Below are 19,490 nucleotides of genomic sequence, written 5' to 3'. Positions count from 1 at the left end.
CCAGACACACTGAGCCAGAATAAAGAGCCCCTTCTCTTCCAATGACAGCTACTTGAGGGACAGGAAGAAACTTTACTGCATCGTGCAAGTTTTGGAGCCAGGGGAGCTTCCCATCTATTATCAACACAATACATCATTCTGTGTAGTGTTACTACAGGAACCTTCTTTGCAATTGTATTATTCTGTGCAGTCATGTTATTCAGGGTTTCCTAACACAGCCTCACCCCCATGTCTTGTAACTCCAGGCAAAGCAGCACATGGAACACCAGATAAGCTCTTCTCAATGGTGAGTCATTAACATTTAGAGTAATGAAAACACTACTCAAAGGAAGTTTGATGCTTTCTCTAGCATTTGGTAAATACACAGACACACAAATATATACACACACACACATACACAAACAAACACAGAACCAAAAGCCCTAGGGAAAAATTGCTCTTTTGCTGGTGACCACCAATCAGGCATACGGTATAAAAAAATTGAAGAATATTCCTAGAAGAAATGTTTTTAGAAGTTACAGCTCCATTTGAAATTTGTCTTTGCAGAGCAATGTACAGTATTTTAGTAGTGGTTTTGACATCTGAATGAACTAAAATATTAGATCAGTCTTTCCTGTGGGAAAGTCTAATTTTAGTAGGTTGGGTCAGACCGACTGGTGTCTAAATGCTATGAATCTCAAACTAAACCCATTTTTTGCCTAAGAAAAGGCATTTGAGCACAACTGTGCTTACAGGCAGCTTTCCCACACATCATGTTTTCCAACATTCTGTGAGCAGGGGTTTAGGACATTCAGATTTTCAAAGCAAAAAGGTTATGTTTCTGTGACTTGCCAGTTAAATAAACAAGTTCATGTTGACAACTACAGAGTGATCTAATCCTGCATACCTGGCTGTAGAGCTCTACCGAGGACTCCCCTTTAAGCTGATGGCCAGTAAGATAAGTGTTGTGTGAAGACTCTATGTAGTAATACGACAGTGGATAGTGCAAGTCCTCAGCATTCTCTTGTGACTCATCATTTTTGGAGGCAAAGTTGTCTTTATCCATCAAAAATCTAGAGATGAGATGATGTGAGGAAATTTTATACTGTGCTGAGTATTTTGTGACTGTCATGCAAACATCAATACACTCAGGTCATCTTTATATATATATGTGTATTTATACATGCATATATATATATATAAAAATTAACACATAAGTAATTACCTTGCAAATCCTTCAAAAGATAGCAGCCCCTGCTGGCACATGTTCACACTGGGTTCAAATTTCTATAAAAAGGAAGAAATTTAAGAGATATATAATAAAAATTATTAAAAATAGGTATTTTTCATATTTTTATAGTGTAGTCTGCTCACCAACCTAACCAGTTAGTATGTAAACACTGTCTCTTTTTGTGTGTAAAGTAACTAGGTGCATGCAGTATATGCATGCCTGCTTTGCAAATCACTAAACAAGCATATTAAACTCATAATTGTAAATCATAGAATCATTTGGGTTGGAAAGGATGTTGGGAGATAATCTAATCCAACCTCCTTTTCAAAGCAGAGTCAGCACCCAAACTGAAATTAAAAGGGATCTATAATCAGGCATCCTTCTCCTATACATTCTGCTTAAACACAACATACCACCATCTCGAAATAAAGAGACTTGTGGTCATGCTAACTTAAGGTTTCTTTAGATTTTCTGTCTTTTAAAGTTAGCAATTTTATATGATATGTTGGTACCTGAAATATATGGTTTTTAGACTTTGTTAACTGCTAAGTGGGGGTTAACTTTGGAGTGTTCTAATTATGCATATTTGGAAGAATTCAAGACTTTCTACATACTTTCTAATCACTTCAGCCATTGTACATAAGCGAATAAAACATTTCCTCTGGAAAATTTTTTATAATAAAATAAAAATCAGTGGAAATGGTGGGTTTTTTAGTTACAAATTACGGTCAAACTCTACCAAATGTGGTCACAAGGACACAAGAAGAAAACAACACAAGGCCAGGTTGGACGAAGCCTTGGGTGGCATGGTTTAGTGCGAGGTGTCCCTGCCCATGGCAGGGGGGGTGGAACTAGATGATGTTAGGGTCCTTTCCAACCCTAACTATTCTATGATTCTATGATTCTAACTCACTGTCATGAATGCTTTTTCCACGTGGTGACATCCCTTTCTGGATAAAACACACATAACCAATAAAACAGTTTATTTACATTATTTTTTTTCTTTTTATGGACATATTCATGGGCATCTTTTCAATTTTATAGCCCAGAATTAAGATAGTATTAAATTTTAAATTCAAGTAAACTGTTGCAACACTATCAGCATGAAAGGAAATATCCACACAGATATGCTATTCTGGCTACAAGTCAAACAATGTTAGTGTTGAAAACAGAAGTAACAAGAGTTCAAGTAAAAGGAATTGCAAGATATTTGTCTACAGACCTGGATAATACTGAGGATTTCATCATAGGTGCAGTGCTCTCCTTGGCAGTTAACTAGGAAGTCGTTTAGCTGCTGGATTCCCACTCCAAATATTCCCAGGGATGTGCTTTCAACTCCAGTACCGTTGGTTACAATACTGGCAGCAGCAATAGCATCAGATATTTGCCTCTGGTTATCTGATAGTTGCTGCCTGCTTTTAATGAACAAACCAAGGTCTGAAACATTCCTAGTCAACAAATCTTAAAAGAAAAAAATAAGGAAATAAAAGCTATATAATTATGTGTATTATATCTACTGTACAGAACATACTGTGACATACACTTGAATATCTGACTGAATATTTTAGCACTGGTATAGTAAATTAGAACAAATCCATCTTGTTTCTATTCACTAACAGAAGAAAGAGCATGAAGCAGTATGACAACACTGGGAGAGGCTTGTTTCTATTCACTAACAGAAGAAAGAGCATGAAGCAGTATGACGAGACTGGGAGAGGCTTATAAATGCTCAATTACTATAAGTAAAATTCTAGAACTTTTAACATGTATTCACAGCCTCTCACACACTGTCACCCAGGACCCTTCTGCTTCCTCTGTACACCATGTACAGCCTCAAAGCCTTTCCTTCACTGTGTACAACCTCATACCCTTCCTGTGCTGTCACTGTGTATCTTCTTCCATTCCCATACGTTAATTTTACTGTACCCTCCCCGCAGGTTGCTAAGCAGAAAGGCTGTTTTCTTTAAATATGCACAAAGCTCCAGACTTAGATTACGGTAACAGGGGAATGTAAAATGGGACAGAAGTTTCCTTCCTCCTTGTTCCACATAAAGCTGATGTACTAGGAAAAAACCAAACCAAATGAGGCACAGGGTGCAGCCACCTCATTCGTTCTTCCTACTTTTGCTCAGTGTTTCAGCCCTTTCAAAGCTAGAGCACCTGTAATCAGATACAGATCCTTGTGTTGGGCCCAGGAACAAGTTTTGTGCCTTTGCTATACTAGTTACAGATGTAACTGGCTAATATAGAGCAGGAATGCTTTTCCCTTAATTTCTGAACAAAGAACATATCTTATGTCCTGCTAACTAGGTATTAGTGGAGGTAGGGCTGAAATTCTCTATGTAAACTTGTAAGTGATAGTTTATGAGACTGAGACACTTTCTTAAGGCCAGTAACTGAAGCTCAGCAATGTAGCAGCTGTATTTTCCTTTTTAACAAACCTAAATCAGGCTGGAATCCGCTGCTATTTTCATCAATCTTCAAATTAGTGTAAAGTGGAGCAGGCTCTAAACCAGATCGATTGCAAGGCACAGCATAGACATCAAAGAGGTCTTTTAGATCCTTGCGGCTACGGACACTGCAAAAAGAGTAGAAAAGCTCAAGTTTTGCTTTTTTTACAAACTTGGATGAATGAAATCAGTACAGAATAGAAATACATTTTACCTGAAAGATTTGAAGAGCTCTACAAATTCCACAAAAGTCATGTTACTATCAGACACCATGAAGTTCTGAAACCCCTTCATTCCTCCTTTAACGCGGCCATGCCAGCTACTGCTGCTCCATGCACTAAATCAGAAAAAGACCGCTGTAGCTTGGTTTATTAAATTCCATTTATTGAAACATTCTGCATTACTGCATTAACACTTTATTTGTGCTCTCCTTAATACATTTATAACCAGTATCTGAAAGAAGCAAATAAAGCAGTATCTGATAAGATGCATAACAGTTTGTACCTTCTTGTTTTGTAGCAGCTATGCTATTCCCTCGAGACAACTGCAGACTTTGCCAGAATTAATAATGTATATGCATGCTATTTAAAACTCTTCCATGTGCAAATGGGGCTGATGCAAATGGCACAAATTAAAGCGCTCTCATTTTCTCTTTAAAGAAAACAATGCCAGTATTCCTGTAGCACAGGCTGCTCATAAAATTTGTTGAAGATTTGCTAAGAGAAAATTAAAACATATATAGAATTCCTTAAAGCTCTGTTCTGTCAAAATAAAACAGTAATATTCTGAATAGCTGTGCAAGAAAAACAGGGTTTTTTTCCTTATGCACCTGAGGTTTCTTACATGTTGGAGCATTAAAGGTGCAGATTTTTAAGAATCATAACCCTTCCCTTTCCTGGCACTCAACCCACACTATTTCCTAGCCCATGTTTTTGCCAGATTCTTCCCAAGAGCACTCAGGACTATCATCAGATAACTAAGACAGGTTAAGCTACAATCCTCCTCTTCTTTTAGGCTTGGACAATAGCTTCTGAAGGCCACTAGAAACAAAGTTCTAATGATTTCCTACTTTCAGCTTTTGGGGCTGATGTAAGGAAAAGTAGGCTGGAATTTCTTGAGAGCAAAGGCAGAAAATGATCACAGAAACAACTAGGTGTTTGGGGCTAATTATATTAGTTGACTTGAGTAACAGAGTAATAGCAAGCCCAGCCAATTTCTTTATATCTGAAACTGTTAACTGATGTTGTGCAGCTGAAAAAAAAGATTTTTTGAAGCAGGACCAGTATATTTCCAAAAGCTACATCCCAAAATCCTTAGGCTACTACAGGATTTGCACTAATAAGCGTAGTTAGGCCCAACTTGAACTACCCCTTGAGCAGTGTGAACAAATCCTTAGTGAATTTCATGTACTAATTTGTAATGGCAGGCTGAGCTCTGAGCTCTTGCGCCTCTTCCTGGGCCTAAACACCAATGAACACCTACTGCAGGAATGGGATCCACCAGCACCTTGAAAAGGGAGGCATCTCAACCCGCAGCACACGTATCAGGAACTGTCTAGTTCAAACCATAACTAATTCCAGAAGTTACAGTATTTGTTTCAAAATACCAGACTAGGTGACCACGTGTCAGACTTTATTGTGACATTTTGTAATGTTCAGATCTACAAATCCATTATTCTATGAATTCTGCCATAGGCTAAGTACAAACAGTTTCAGTTCCAACAGCTGTGATGGTGTTCCAGTGCAATCTGGATCAGTCCATGGCAAATGGTAGGGCTGTGTTTCCACCCCTGGGGCAGTCAGTTCCAAGTGAACTGGACACCCCTCCAAGTACAAGCAAACTGTGGCCTGCACTCTGCTGCCAAAGGAATTAAGAAAAATGCATTGGCAATATCAATCGTGGCATACCACTTGGCTGCCTTTGACTCTAGTTCATACTGAAGTTCTAGCATGTCCGGTACGGCAGCACTCAATGGTGGTGTGACTTCATTCAGGCCACGATAGTCTACTGTTAGTCTCCATTCTCCATTAGACTTTTGCACTGGCCATATGGGGCTATTAAAGGGTGAGTGGGTCCTGCTGACCACCCCCTGACTCTCCAGCCTACAGATCAGCTGATGGATGGGAATCAGGGAGTCTCAGTTGGTGCAATGCTGCGGCCAGTGCACTGTTGTGGTCGCAATTGGCACTTGTTGTTCTTCAACTTTCAGCAACCCCACAGCAGAGGGATCTTCTGAGAGACCAGGCAAGGTGGACAGCTGCTCAATTTCCTCAGTCTCCAAAGCAGCAATACCAAAAGCCCACCGGTACCCTTTTGGGTCTTTGAAGTACCCTCTCTTGAGGTAGTCTATGCCGAGAATGCATGGAGCCTCTGGACCAGTCACAATAGGGTGCTTTTGCCACTCCCTCCCAGTCAGGCTGATTTCAGCCTCCAGTACAGTCAACTCTTGGGATCCTCCTGTTACTCCAGAAATATAGATGGGTTCCACCCCTTGACAGCTTGATGGCATCAGGGTACACTGTGCACCGGTATCTACTAGAGCCTTATACTTCTGTGGGACTGATGTGCCAGGCCATCTGATCCACACAGTCCAGTAAATCCGATTGTCCCCTACCTCCACCTGGCTGGAGGCAGGGCCCCTCTAATAGTCATCACAACGTTGGACACTGAAGTCATGATGAAAGGGATTATTCTTCATTATCACAGGAGCTGGAGTAAAATCAGCTCTTCCACTCCATCTGGGAAACTGCTCACCAGAGCCGTAGCTCTCATGGGATGATCAGGCTTGGCCCTTGCTCCCCTCCTCAATTCACTCACCCGTTCCTCCAAAGCTGAAATAGGCTTTCCATCCCACTTTGTCATGTCTTCTCCGTGATCCTGCAGGTAAAACCATAGGGTGGCCCATGGCATATACCTCCTGTATCTCCTCTCTTGAACAATAGGATGCCTTTTGTTAATAGCTGAGACGTGTGTTGGTACACATGAGGAGCTGGATAAATCAGATAGATCATCCCTCAATTGTTTGAGGTCCTGGGACAGTTTTTCCACAGCTAAGATGATGGAAGGGGTGAGATTGTCTTCGAACTCTCGGAGTTTATGAAACATTTCATCCACTTTAGTGGTACTATGTCATTCCAGGTTACTGTTGCCAGTGAATGGGCATATGACAACAGTGCATTCCGTGTAAGTTTTTGCCACATGGGTTGTGTACATTCGACTTCATCTGGGTCTATGGGTACATCCCCGTTATTCGGCTTGATGTGATAGATCATCTCTACAATGGCTGATTCCCTCAGTGACTGGATGCCTTTGTCTATAGTAGTCCACTTGGCCGAACGACTCGTAACATCGTCCTTGTATGGAAACCTTTCTTTCACAGCTGCCAAGAGCCACCTCCAAAGACTGAGGGACTTTTTCTCTCTTGCAATTGCTTTGTCAATTCCCCCTTCTCTAGCAAGTGATCCCAGCTGCTTGGCTTCTGTACCTTCTAATTTGTGACCATCGGCCCCATTGTCCCAGCATTGGAGCAACCAGGTGATGATGTGCTCCCCTGGTTGACGGGTAAAATCTTTTTGCATATTCCGTGGCTCGGTTGAGGTCCCAGGTCGAGAAATTACCTCTTCTTCCTCTTCTTCGCCATGTGACGATGACTCCTGATCAGTTGCTAGACTGGGTGGTGAATTCATTGGTTCTTCATCTTGCTTCACCCTTCTTGCCCCTTTTTTGCTTTTTCTCTTGCATACAGGGGTAACCGATATTGGTACGAATTGGTCCTCTGGTTTGGCTGCAGTGATTATCACTGTGGTTTGAGTAGCAACTGTACTTGTTGCTGGGGGTGGTGTAGCTGCTGTGCTTGGAGCTGGGGTAACCGCGCTGTCTGTTGCAGTTGAAGTTTGAGCAGCTGCTGTACTTGCCACTGGGGTAGCTGCTCTGTTCATTGAGGCCAAAGTTTGAGTAGCGACTGTACTTGTTGCTGGGGTTGGTGCAGCTGCTGTGCTTGGAGCTGGGGTAGCTGCGCTGTCTGTTGCAGTCGAAGTTTGAGCACCTGCTGTACTTGCCGCTGGGGTAGCTGCACTGTTCATTGCAGCCAAAGTTTGAGTAACGACTGTTGCTTTGCTCTCAGATCCAGCGACACTTTTTCCCTTTGAAGGTGCTGGATAGAGTTGAACAAGGCCCTGTAAGCACAGGCCAAGCCCCAGCACGTTGCCATGATTTGTCCGTCTCTGGTATGGCCAGAATGACCACACACCTCATGTAAGTGTTTTACTAATTCTTCTGGATTTTGCAGTCGTTCGGTGGTGAAATTCCAAAGTACTGGAGGGGCCCACTGACCTAGATACTTGCCCGTACTATCCCACACACCCTGCCACTCATGGCTGTCCAGCCTCAGGGAAAATCTCTTGGTCCTCCTATATCATCGTTTAACCCCAGACAAGACCCAAACCTGACTCTGCTTAACTTTTGAAATCAGATGAAATGGTTGTGGGCAAAATCACTCTGTATGCGTACCAACATGGTGATCCCCATCACAATCAGCAAACAAGTCTCAACAGCATTAAAAGGCCATTCAAAAACTTCAAAACTCTCAAATGATGCTGTAAATGGTCTGGGGGGTTGGGACTGGGAGGGTAAAAGAATGTCTCCTTCACAGGTTGACCACCCGAGAAGGAGAAAGAGACGTGTAATTGCTAAGCACTTTTATTATATACCTCCCAAAGTATAAAGGTGGTGACCACACTGGGAGCATAAGCCAGATCAGTTTCATGATCAATGATTCTATTGTATTACAAGTCATTACCATAAAGTACAATGAGACGAGAACCTTAGCTCAAGCCCCACACTTGAAAAAACACTAATAAGCGAATACCTGCTGGAAGTAAGGTACAGTATACTGAAACTGTGAGATCAAGAGGAACAACCTTGAGAGCCAATAAATCAGCATTGTGACAAGTGACTATTAATCCAGACAGATCTGTCATTATCTCAACCCCTCGTACCCCACGTTGGGCGCCAAAAAGTACTGTCGTGGTTTAAACCCAGCCAGACAGCTTGTTCACTCACTCCCAGTGAGCGGTGCCGGGCTGGAAGGAGTCGAGACCCACATCCCACCTCCCCCGGGGGCTCTCCCCTTCCCCACTCCCAGAGGGATGGGGAGGAGAATCGAAAGAATGCAGCTCCCACGGGTTGAGACAAGAACAGTCCAGCAACCAATGTACAACACAAATCATCACCGTTACCACCACCAATGACAGCAACAATAAGAAAAAATAACAAGGGAAGAGAATACGATACTACCTGCCGAAAAACGAGTCCAACCCAGAAGACCCCGTGCCCTTCCAGGTAACTCCAAGTTCCCCTCCTGGGCATGACGTGCTGTGGTATGGAATACCTCTTTGGCTAGCTTGGGTCAGGTGTCCTGTCTCTGCTTCCTCCCGGCTTCCCCTCCTCCCTGGCAGAGCATGAGACTCACAGAGTCCTTGGTCAGGATAAACATTACTGAGCAGCAACTGAAAACATCGTTGTTATCAGCACTGTTCCCAGGCTGAAAGTCAAAACACAATGCTGCACCAGCTACTAAGAAGGAGAAAAATTGACTGCTACTGCTGAACGCGGGACAGATGGAAAAACAGGACCAGATTGTCCCATGTTCCTAAAGACATCTGGAGTCACCTGCTGCAGGCAGGCAACATTTTATATAAATATGCTAGATCAGATGCCTCAATTGCCTCCTGGCCTGGGATGGTTGCATGCAGTTGAAAGCAGAATGTGATTTAAAAGTACTAAAAAAACCCATCTCCTTTAGTTGATAATGTTCAATTTGTTTGACATCACTATGGCAAGTACCGACATAGTGCATATGACTTCTTTCCTAAAATCATTCCTAACATTTTTATCAGACAAGAAAAATAAACCATGACGAGGAAAATCTCTTGACTCCAGAAAACAGACTGCAACTGCAGAGCACTGAGTGGAAGACTGGCAGCAGATGGTAACACTCAGCATTTCACTGGACCTGATTGCTAAAGAGTATTTTCCACATCTTTCCATGAGTAACCAGCACAGGTTGTTAAAAAAAAAAAAAAAAAGACAAAGACCCTAAGAACCCCACCAACAACCAAAGTAATAAGTAACAGTCTGGGTTATACCTGTATGCCGGTATAACATGTGAGGCAGTTTAATTTCTCTTCACAAAAAAGCCCAGATCTCAATTTTTCCATATCCTGTTATTTGTTTCCCAGTGGTGTTACCATGCTTTCCCTCTCTTCCTCCACCTTACATGTAGCACTAGATCGCCAAAGAACTTGGAAATTTGCTGGAGGCTTTTAAAGAATGACAGAAGGCACCTACAGGCTGCCTGTCTTTGGAAATTATCTGGACTGTGTAAGAGGTTATTCTCAACAAAAAAAAATATTTGTAAGAACATCAGGAATATCAAGCTTATGATTTATGTATGTAAAAATACCATTTTTCAATCTGTACATATAAGAATTACTGTTATTTTAAACCAAAGATAGCCAGGTCCTCCTCTTTTAAAATTGCTATCATCAGATTCAGATTCTTTTCATTTTTCACTTGTAGAAATTTTATTTAGTGCTTCTCACTTGTTGGGGACATTGATCTAATTTACTGGTCAGGCAAAAGTTCATGCACATATTACATGGCGAGAGAAAAAGAACTAGAAATCTTTCTTGCTCTCCTCCTCCTGGATGCTGCACTGCAGCTAACAATCATTTGTTACCAGCTCAGCTTTCTGTGCTGTGAAGACTCTGCTTAGCCCGGTGGGACACTCTATCCACCACCCTTAAACTCTGGGTTCTGTGAGGAATCAAGCACGCAATGCACAATCAGCTCATGTCCAGCACCACTTCCAACTATGAAGCCTTGTCAGTGTTTGAGTCTGAATCCAGATGCTAATCTGAATTAATAACTTCTGTTGGCTGCAATCTGCGCAGAGCCACACAAATGCATACAGGCACTCCCAGTGGATCCTGTATTTCCTAGGTTATTTCATTATCTAGGTCAGTCCAACTTTCTGTTACTTTAGAAAATGGATACTTCATTTTATCTTAATTTATGATGGTACTGACAAAAACAGCCAGTTATAACAGCCCAACAATTGGCTCAGGTCTGTTTTGCTTCACTATAGTGCTTGCCCGTTTCTAAGACATCACTTTCTTTTTTGGTGTGTGTTCTATCTGAAGTGGCTGAAATAAGTTGTGGCATATACTATTGCCTGACAGACTGCCATTTATTTAATATAACATTAAGCAACAGGACATGCGGTGACTTGGTGGTTTGCTTGACACTACAATCCTTGCTGGAAGCATCCCCTACAAGACAGTATACTTTAGATGGCTTGAGACTGAAGAACCTCTCCATCCATACTACCTAATTACCAAAGTAAATATTCCCGGAATTGCACCTAAATTCCATCTTGGAGGTAACCAGCTGGTTTACTCTAAAAGAGATCTCAGGTGTAAATTAGTACGCATATAGCACTTTGCAGTAAATCAGACAGCCAGCTATTTGACAGCTTAGGCTTAGTGATCACAGTTGAGCCACATGTGAAGTCTTCACACACATGAAAACTGGCAAGCACAATTCAGACCTATCAAGGGTCCAAAGGGTAAATATCAAGACTGAAACTCTTTCCAGTACTCTGAGTCTCTTAATGGCTCATGAAAACTGGGTCAAGGCAATCGATAAAGCATGTAATTCTGTTCTGAGGAATTTCCTCAGGACCGATGTAACAGCCATACAGGGGTATGCTGAGCAAATTCTAACAAGAAGGGTCATATCAAGTTAGGGAAATCTCTACCAAGAAATGCAGTGGAGTTTCCACACAGCTTTGCCAGGGAAAATCTGTCATAACTCAGGGAGGCCCATAGTGTTAAGCTGCACAGGGATCTGTACAGAAAAGAAGGACTGAGGGGAATTAAAGGAATATTAGCTGTTCTTCCCCAGGGAACGTAAATTCTCCACTGAACTTTTTAATCTCACTTAGAGAACAACAGTAATTTTGGCATAAAGGCAAAAAGCAGGTTTGCAAAGCACAGAAGTATTTTCCAGAGGTAATAAAGCAGCATTTCTTCATTTTAATGTAAAAGAAAGCTGTTCCAATCCTTCATAAAAGAGAAATGTCTTACAGAAGTAAATCCTAGTCTGGCGTGTTCATCACATGGTTTTGAATGACAGTGAAGAACAAAAAGTAAGCAACATAGTAATGAGTCTCAGAAAGCTGTCCACAGGTGGCTCTACTCCTCATACCTATTGCCACAGTTTTTTGCGTAAAAAACCAAAAATCCCCAAGAAATACACAACATACACCATTACACAAAACACTTCTCTTCAAAAACAACGTTCTCCCAGCAGAAATAATAGCTTCTATTGTTTGTTATTGCTCTCCTGGAAACCCAAACTCATAACCGCACTTCAGTGTTCATTCTGCTAAAAGGCACTGGACTGCCTCCGTTGACGTGGTTTTCTTGAATGTCATAAAGTACCACCCACATCCCTGACATATTATCATTGTAATATTACTACAATTACTACCATCACTTTTTCTAGAATTAATACAATAGTCCACTATGTCACTGCACAACCACAGCATAACCTTCTGCACTGCCTAATAACACCAAAAAAACCTCCTCTCAAGGAGGAGAGGCCTGTAAGAGAAAGATTTCAAGTCTGTTCCTCCAGTTCCCCAAGGCAGTACTACAATCATCACCAGGAATGTCAGCAGAAGTTAATACTCCCCAAGGTAGAAATGACTTATGCTAAGAAACCTTAGAACTTCAGTTCACACATCTATAACATTTTTGTTGATTTTCATTATACAGATGATGTTTGTAACTATGTTTTGGATCAGATCTGGAGAAAGAGCTAAACTCTGTATCTGTGTAGCTTTGGAACAGCATTCCAATCTGCTTTTGTAATAGACATAAACGGAAACATACTGCCCAGGGACTTGCTACAAAGCCGTCCTCAGATTCGTGGTATTTCAGCTTAAATGTCCTATGCTGTTCTGCAATGTGTTTTAGATGTCTCTCAAAAGGCTAGTGACATTACTGGCATTGTTTTTGTCAGATTCTGTTAGTTTGGCCTGAAACCCACATTCAGTGATAATTAAGTAACAGTAACTTTTTTCTTTTTAAATCAAAGCATTGCTTTTGTCCTTACCTAGACTGACTCTTGCTTGAAGAAATTACAGGAGAGGAGACTGGTCTTGCTGGTGAAGATGTTGTAGCTCCTAAATTAGGAGATCCAGATGCTGTTAGAGAGTGAGCTCTTCTTGATGGCAGGTTGTTAGATGGAGAAACATTAATAGTAATATTCTGATCTATGGAGAAAGCAAAAGTTTGCAGCACAATTACAACATCTGACCCAATAAAAATGTTTTTGTCCAAGAGACCTGTAATATAATTTATTAAGGTGTAGTAAGACGCTAAAGGGGTTTTAGATTTGTCCCAAGACAGTAAAAAAAGATACATTCTGAACAACACTTATATGCCCATTTCATCTGAATGGAAAGGAAATGCTACTGAAACTAAATGAAAGAACAATCATAAGCAACTACATAAATTGACAGTTTATAGCATTTGGAGTTTCAACTGCAAAAGTAGTTTCATATAATAGATGTATTTTTAACACCATAAAAAAAAGGCTTTGAGCAAAACTCTGAGGGATTTTTAAATGCTGAATTATTAACATATCTACCTGGTTCTTCATGTTCATCAAGATCTTGAGGATCTGAACCACTCCTATTACGATATTCCTTAGAGCTTTTTGCCTTCCGAGTTGCCATTTCATCATCAGTGGCCTCTCCACTTTCACCCTAGAAATAACAAGCACCATAATATTTTATACTGAGGTAGCACCCAAAGGTCCCAACAAGATTCTGTTCTCCTTCTGCTAGCCCCAACATGTGCATGTCCTGAGAATGCTTCAAGCATGAGACAAGAAACCTGAACTATTGGAAAACAAGCTCAAAACCTGAAACTGCAATAAACTGTTTTTAAATTATTCTCTAACTTTTCTCTGGTTCAGAATACCGTTAGCTGCACAGTAACTTGTAAGAAGGAAACAAATCAGCCAAACTACATGAATAACAAAATATTCTACCCTCATGAGTACTTTTTTCTTTTTCTTAGCTGCGCTTAATCCCAGAGTGTTGTTTCTCTGGACACTAGGTTTCTCAGTGCTTTTGGTAAGAGTTCCTGTGGTTGTGTTCCTTGCACTCCATCGTCTGCCTCCAAACAGTTCAACAGCCTGAGCCAAGGTTGGGCCTTCAAACCTTCCGTCCTCCTGCAAAAATTCTCAGTGTTAACAAAACAAGAGAAAGAACAGACACGTTTTCTTAAGCAATAAAATAGACATCTCTAAGGAATGAATGAAAGACAAAACATCAGGGGGAGGCAATTTTTAATTACTGCATGAATATCAAAGGGCTATTTTGTTTGCTATTTTGGCAGGGGTTTTGGCCCTAACTCTCATCACTCAGTATTTCAGAACTTCTTTCAAGTACAGTCATTGCTCTTTCTTTAATAAAATACTTATTCCAAAACTCCAAACATATGAGCAGCTTCGTAATAAAAACAGACTTAACTTCAGTGTACTGAAGACATGCAAAGTTTGACAGAACATTATGTGGAGAATCAGATTTTACTGATTTAAGCTGTGTTGCAAAGTTGGAGATTTGGTTCTCACTTTTAATTTTAACTTATAATAGATACTAATTACATTACATTAAGTTGTGGACATTTTTGAACTTTTCCTCTACAAAGTCACAGCATCTTTTACCTGGTAAAGGCTGACATACTGTTTCCGTAGCCACTGTAGTCTTTGATCAGGGAATCTCCTCATTTTTCTTACAGCTTTAGTCAATTCCAGCAATCCATCATACAGCATTCTGGCAGTGTATTTTGGAGCAACAAAGTGCAGCAACTTATTATCAGTAGTCTGAAGTCCATAAAGTAGTGTTATACCATTTTCTTCAAGGGACATGTTGCAAAGTTTATTTTGAACACACACAGTGTGCATATCAATGCCAGAGTGTCCCATATATACAGCCTTGGCTGAAAACAAGTCCAAAACACCTTCCACCAGTCCAGTATTACCAAGAATCTGGTATTTACCAAGCTCAGCAGTAGTACCCAGCACACTCAGTTTTGCCTTCGAGTTTGCAGGGCAAACTGTTGTTGGTTTTGTCCAAGTCAAAGTACTATTGTCAGGCTGAAGCTGAAGGAAGCATCGTGCTGAGAGATGTGTCTCCTGATCATAATGAATGACAGTTGCCCCTTGTTGCATGAACTGATGGACATCAGCCCTGATAGATAACACATACCAGGGAATGAGTTCTATCCCATGGCAGAAAGCCTTTTGTTGCTCTTCTGTTGAACTAGTGTCCCACTCCTTCAACTGCTCAAATATATCACTTTCAGAATCTGAAAGATCTCCGATTATAAATCTGTATGTGGGTAAAGACAAGAGACATCTCTTTAGTGATACATGTGCTTATTTATGCTGACTGATGAATATATTTCTACTGTAAATTAAACAAAAAGCATACTGTTGTTTTACAATTTGGACTTACAGGAACATCCGTAGTTTTTACAGTATTACAATTTACATTATTGCAATTTCAAATTAATAAGCAGATGCTGCTACCATTAATTATAACTCCTGTAACAATATATTTTCTATGAACTTCCCAAACATTACATTATCAATAAAAACCCTCCATTTGGATCTTAAAGCCATGATTCCAATTTCTAAATCCACAGCATAAGATTGCTTCATTTGAAATATCAAGTACCATATACAGAAACTGTTAGCAGGAACTAGTGGATTGAAGACAGGACTTCCAATCTCTGCTCTATTATTGATTTAATCTGGTGACTTTTCTCATTATATAATTCTCTGATTAACAGTTGTAGAAATAGTGGTTCAAATACATATGTTCCTCATAGGAAGGAAGCAAGAATTTGATCAGATACTTCCTACTAGAAAATTTAATTTTATTTAAGCAAAAGATTAACATGACGCTTGCATTCAGCAACTGAAAGTTTCAAAATAGTTTACCATTATTAGAAGCAGTAGATATGGAGCAACAATCAATAATACTGAACTAATAAATGAGGTAGTTTAAATACACTTTTTTCCTTGCAGAAGCTTCTAACATGTATGAGTGCAAAAATGTTCAATATTTTGATACTGCTTTAATGAACATAAAAAAGAGCAAACTGTTCCATGAAGCAGAACTAATGAAGCACATCTTCCTGAGGCTATCTGGCCAATAAAATCCAAACCAGCTTCCTCCGCATATTCTTCAAGGCATCTTTTCATAATAGCCTCAGTGCTTCCTCTTCATATCATCACGTACACTCAGCTCCTGCCCATGTTTTACGAGCTAAGCAAAACCAATCCATGCTGTAACTTGTTCCAAGTCACATATACTATCTCCCTAAGCTAAACAGCATGGAGAACCATTAGCTCTTCCTCAATATCTTCTCCACCCTGGGCACTAACTGATTTTAATTTTTTCCCTTATTCCATATATCAGCTCTAATGATTCCTCTATTAATTTATTAAGCAGTGAGATTTCTACTTCTCTCTCCACCAAATTTAGCAAAAAGTGGCCAACAGACTGGGGATTTATTACTTGTGACTGACAAATGGACAGTAACTGTATCAGCCTTCGCTGTAGCTCTATTTCCTTAAGAAATCTTGCTAAAACTAAAGGTCATGCATTGTAACTGAGCTGGTATAAACTGCCTTACCAGACACATAAAAACATTTACCTGTGTTATACGAGATTAAGATTTTCAAAGTAAACAAATAACAAAAGAGCTCTTTCTCCCCCATGACCTCAAAACAATCAAATAAATCTCTGCAAAAATGCTAGGAAATGTATTCTGAGACTAGATGTGCATGGCTGGAGGAGTCTGGTGTAGTGGAGACAGAAATGGCGGAGCTTTGTTTAATGCCTTATTTCACGTTTGATAGCATTGGCACGCTGCAGATTAAAATGCATAAAAAGCAGGTAAGCCAAGAACACACACAGAATCATATAGAGAAATATATTTTTGACACGAGCTGCCAAAAGCAACACAGCTATCAATTATTGAGAACACACTTACAGAACTCGGTTTGAATCAGCTTTCTTTACATGTGCTGCACTGAGAGGCAAGGAAATGAAAAGAAAGGATAAAGGAAACATTAAAACAGATTGCAGTTTTAAAGTGGAAAATTGCAAGGGATATGAAAAGCAAAAAAAATTTCCCCTATTTAGAAGTTATTTACTGTAATTAGGAAAGCTTAAAAGTGAAGATGAGATATGGGTAATAAAGCAAGGTATCAAAGTTTACAGTATCTGAATAGGTAATTTGATTAACAATTCTATAAAAACAGTATTTCAAACTTCTCTGTCTTTTCCTGTCTACCTTTACTTATTTGAGAACTGTCAAGACTTAGTTCTAGTAAAGACTAAAGTTTGATATTTTTCTGGCATGTACAGAAATTCAGGTCACTGATTACAGAGTGATAGAGTTTATTTGCTAACACAATTGGGAAAGTAATTATACACACTAACACTGAGTTTATTAGATGCCTTTCATTTTTTTCAAGTCAAACTAATCTATCAGCTTTGGTGGGTTCATGTTCCACAACACTAACTCAAATCAGAAGAAGGTGATTGCCCTCATGACCAAAATACTACAATTATCAGGTAATATGTAATTATTATTATTATAAAATTTAGATATTATAAAACTGTATGCAAATACGACTTTTCTCACTTAAGTTTCTTCCTTAGAAATTTTTAGTCATTCATAGCATTAAAATAAACCAAGCATTGCAGCCTCCATACCACAGCTTCTGCAGCAATGTGCTCCTGTGCCTCACCCAGCTGTCTGAAAGCCCAGGGAAGAGATGGCAGGTGAATAAGGAATTTCCAAAGTCTAGGAGGTGCCTGAGCTAAATGAGTATTTCCAGAAGTATCTTTCTACAAGTGATTATACTGTTCAAATCAGTTCTATAGATACTAACAACTAAGTAGTTAGTAGCCTGAAACAGGAAACACAACTTCAATTACTTATCTTCAGTTTTGTTCATTTAAATTTTAAACTTTCATTTCAGTGTTATATTAGCTTTTATCTTTTTACATTGAAGTCCTACTTTAAACTGTAACTCAAAAGTTTATATTTAAATAAAAAGCATAATTAATTTACCAAGTACTGATTTCATAAACACATAACAAAGAAAACTTTATTTATTTCCATACTATTCTTTTTAATTTAAATTCTGCTTTGTTCATTTAAGTGAAAAGTTTATTTCCCTATCTTATTCTCCACTTTAACTGTTGTAAGCTGATTTTAAAGCGTAATCATTAATAAAAGTAATTCCTGGAAGAAAGTCTTTGAACTGAAGTAAGTCAAGAGACAACATAAATGGACAGAGAAGTGTGTCTGTCTTTCTTGGCTTAATCTACTGCTCCACTTTCCAGAAGCAACTAAAGCCAGATGTGAATAATTCTATTAGAAACCATCATTTCAGGAAATAATCATTATTTATTTGAAATGAAATTTAGAATTGCATGTTAATTAAATAAATGCATTTAAAACAGGAAGATGGTAGTTCCTTCTCAGGCAGTCACTTATTAGATTTTATGTGTAAGTAGCTGAAATATGTTGGATACTTCTGAACATATGGGTATTTCTGATTCACATTATCAATAAAGTAACTCATGCAATGACTTAAGCATGCTCTTCTGTGCAAGCCCTCACGTAATTTTACAGGTCTTCCTCTCTGAACAGTACAGATCCATTACTTAAATTGAAATTATTCTAACACGGTTACTTAGTTTAAACCCACCTGTGTCTATATGGACTGCAACTTAACCAGAAAGCAACATTCTAGACTTAGTGATCTCTTAAACTTTGCACTTCACATATTTCTTGATGGTGAACAGTACAGAATATACCACATCTTTGAAGTGAAAATCTGAGATTCCTGAACACAGTTTTTTTTACAAAGGGCACAATTAAGAAAACTTTTATGCAAAATAGCAGGACTACAACAACCTGAAAATTCAAAATGTGTACTGATTTATAATTGTTTTCTGGACATAATTCAAAAGCCTTAAATGAGCATGTCCTTAAAAGAAAAGATCTTCCGAAGGATAACAAATAACGTTTTTTCTGAAGTGGGCAGAATGCTGCCCAAGCATGCAGAATGTAATGTCCTGAGCTCTGATAACGGATATGTCCTGGTGCTATTCCTGTCACCACAGATCAAAATTGTCATCGTAACTGTGGGTTTTTAAAGGGCTATGAGTAAGACGAAAAGGATTTACCCTTATCATGAGAGGAAGTAATTACATCATGAGGGAAAATATAGCTATACAGAGAGTTTCCTAGCATTTGAGTATCAGATACTTAGCATAACTGCAGGGGAAAAAGGTTCTGAATTGGAAGAAGATAAATAAAAGGGAAGATGTTAAAGTTTGCCTTATTAGTAAAAGTGAGCCTTGGTAAAAGGAAATTAAAGATTGAAAACATGAAATATACAGGTGATAACAGAAAATAAAAGGAGACCTACTGGTAACGGTTTTTGTCCTTCAAAGAGTTTTTTCTTGAATTACTGCCTTCAATAAAATTATCTTCACCCTCTTCAGATTCCAAACTGCGATTGCAGCTCCGAATCGTTTGGAAGATATTGTTTGCTGTTGATTCTTTTTCTGGATTATTTAAACCATCTTGGCCTACTCGTTGCAAGAAATTATCTTGTCCACTGTAATCTGAAACAAACTAGAGATACCTAAAAGATTAGTA

General features: G+C 39.3%; 1 protein-coding gene across 3 annotated transcripts in view; it reads right to left on the bottom strand.

Annotated features, from left to right (window-relative positions):
* The window catches only part of PLCE1 (phospholipase C epsilon 1), a 150,199-nt gene that overhangs the window by 21,096 nt on the left and 109,613 nt on the right, over positions 1 to 19,490 (bottom strand). For 2 of the 3 annotated variants that reach the window (XM_061459163.1, XM_061459164.1), the window contains exons 8-17: positions 19,258 to 19,466; positions 14,461 to 15,127; positions 13,783 to 13,965; positions 13,378 to 13,495; positions 12,841 to 13,000; positions 3,875 to 3,997; positions 3,652 to 3,788; positions 2,433 to 2,671; positions 1,205 to 1,266; positions 887 to 1,052 (exon numbers count right to left, since the gene is read on the bottom strand). In XM_061459163.1, coding sequence (XP_061315147.1) covers positions 887 to 1,052; positions 1,205 to 1,266; positions 2,433 to 2,671; positions 3,652 to 3,788; positions 3,875 to 3,997; positions 12,841 to 13,000; positions 13,378 to 13,495; positions 13,783 to 13,965; positions 14,461 to 15,127; positions 19,258 to 19,466 — 2,064 coding nt within the window. Of the gene's footprint in view, positions 1 to 886; positions 1,053 to 1,204; positions 1,267 to 2,432; positions 2,672 to 3,651; positions 3,789 to 3,874; positions 3,998 to 12,840; positions 13,001 to 13,377; positions 13,496 to 13,782; positions 13,966 to 14,460; positions 15,128 to 16,799; positions 16,839 to 19,257; positions 19,467 to 19,490 lie in introns of all 3 variants that reach the window. The other variant, XM_061459165.1, reaches the window with a different exon arrangement.

The sequence above is a fragment of the Pezoporus flaviventris genome, unplaced genomic scaffold, assembly GCF_033815535.1.
Source record: "Pezoporus flaviventris isolate CSIRO_AGI_PZ_B2104156 unplaced genomic scaffold, CSIRO_AGI_Pfla_v1 ptg000029l, whole genome shotgun sequence".
Lineage (NCBI taxonomy): Eukaryota > Metazoa > Chordata > Aves > Psittaciformes > Psittacidae > Pezoporus > Pezoporus flaviventris.
Note: the sequence above shows the minus strand (reverse complement) of the source record. Positions and strands in the feature narration are given on the sequence as shown.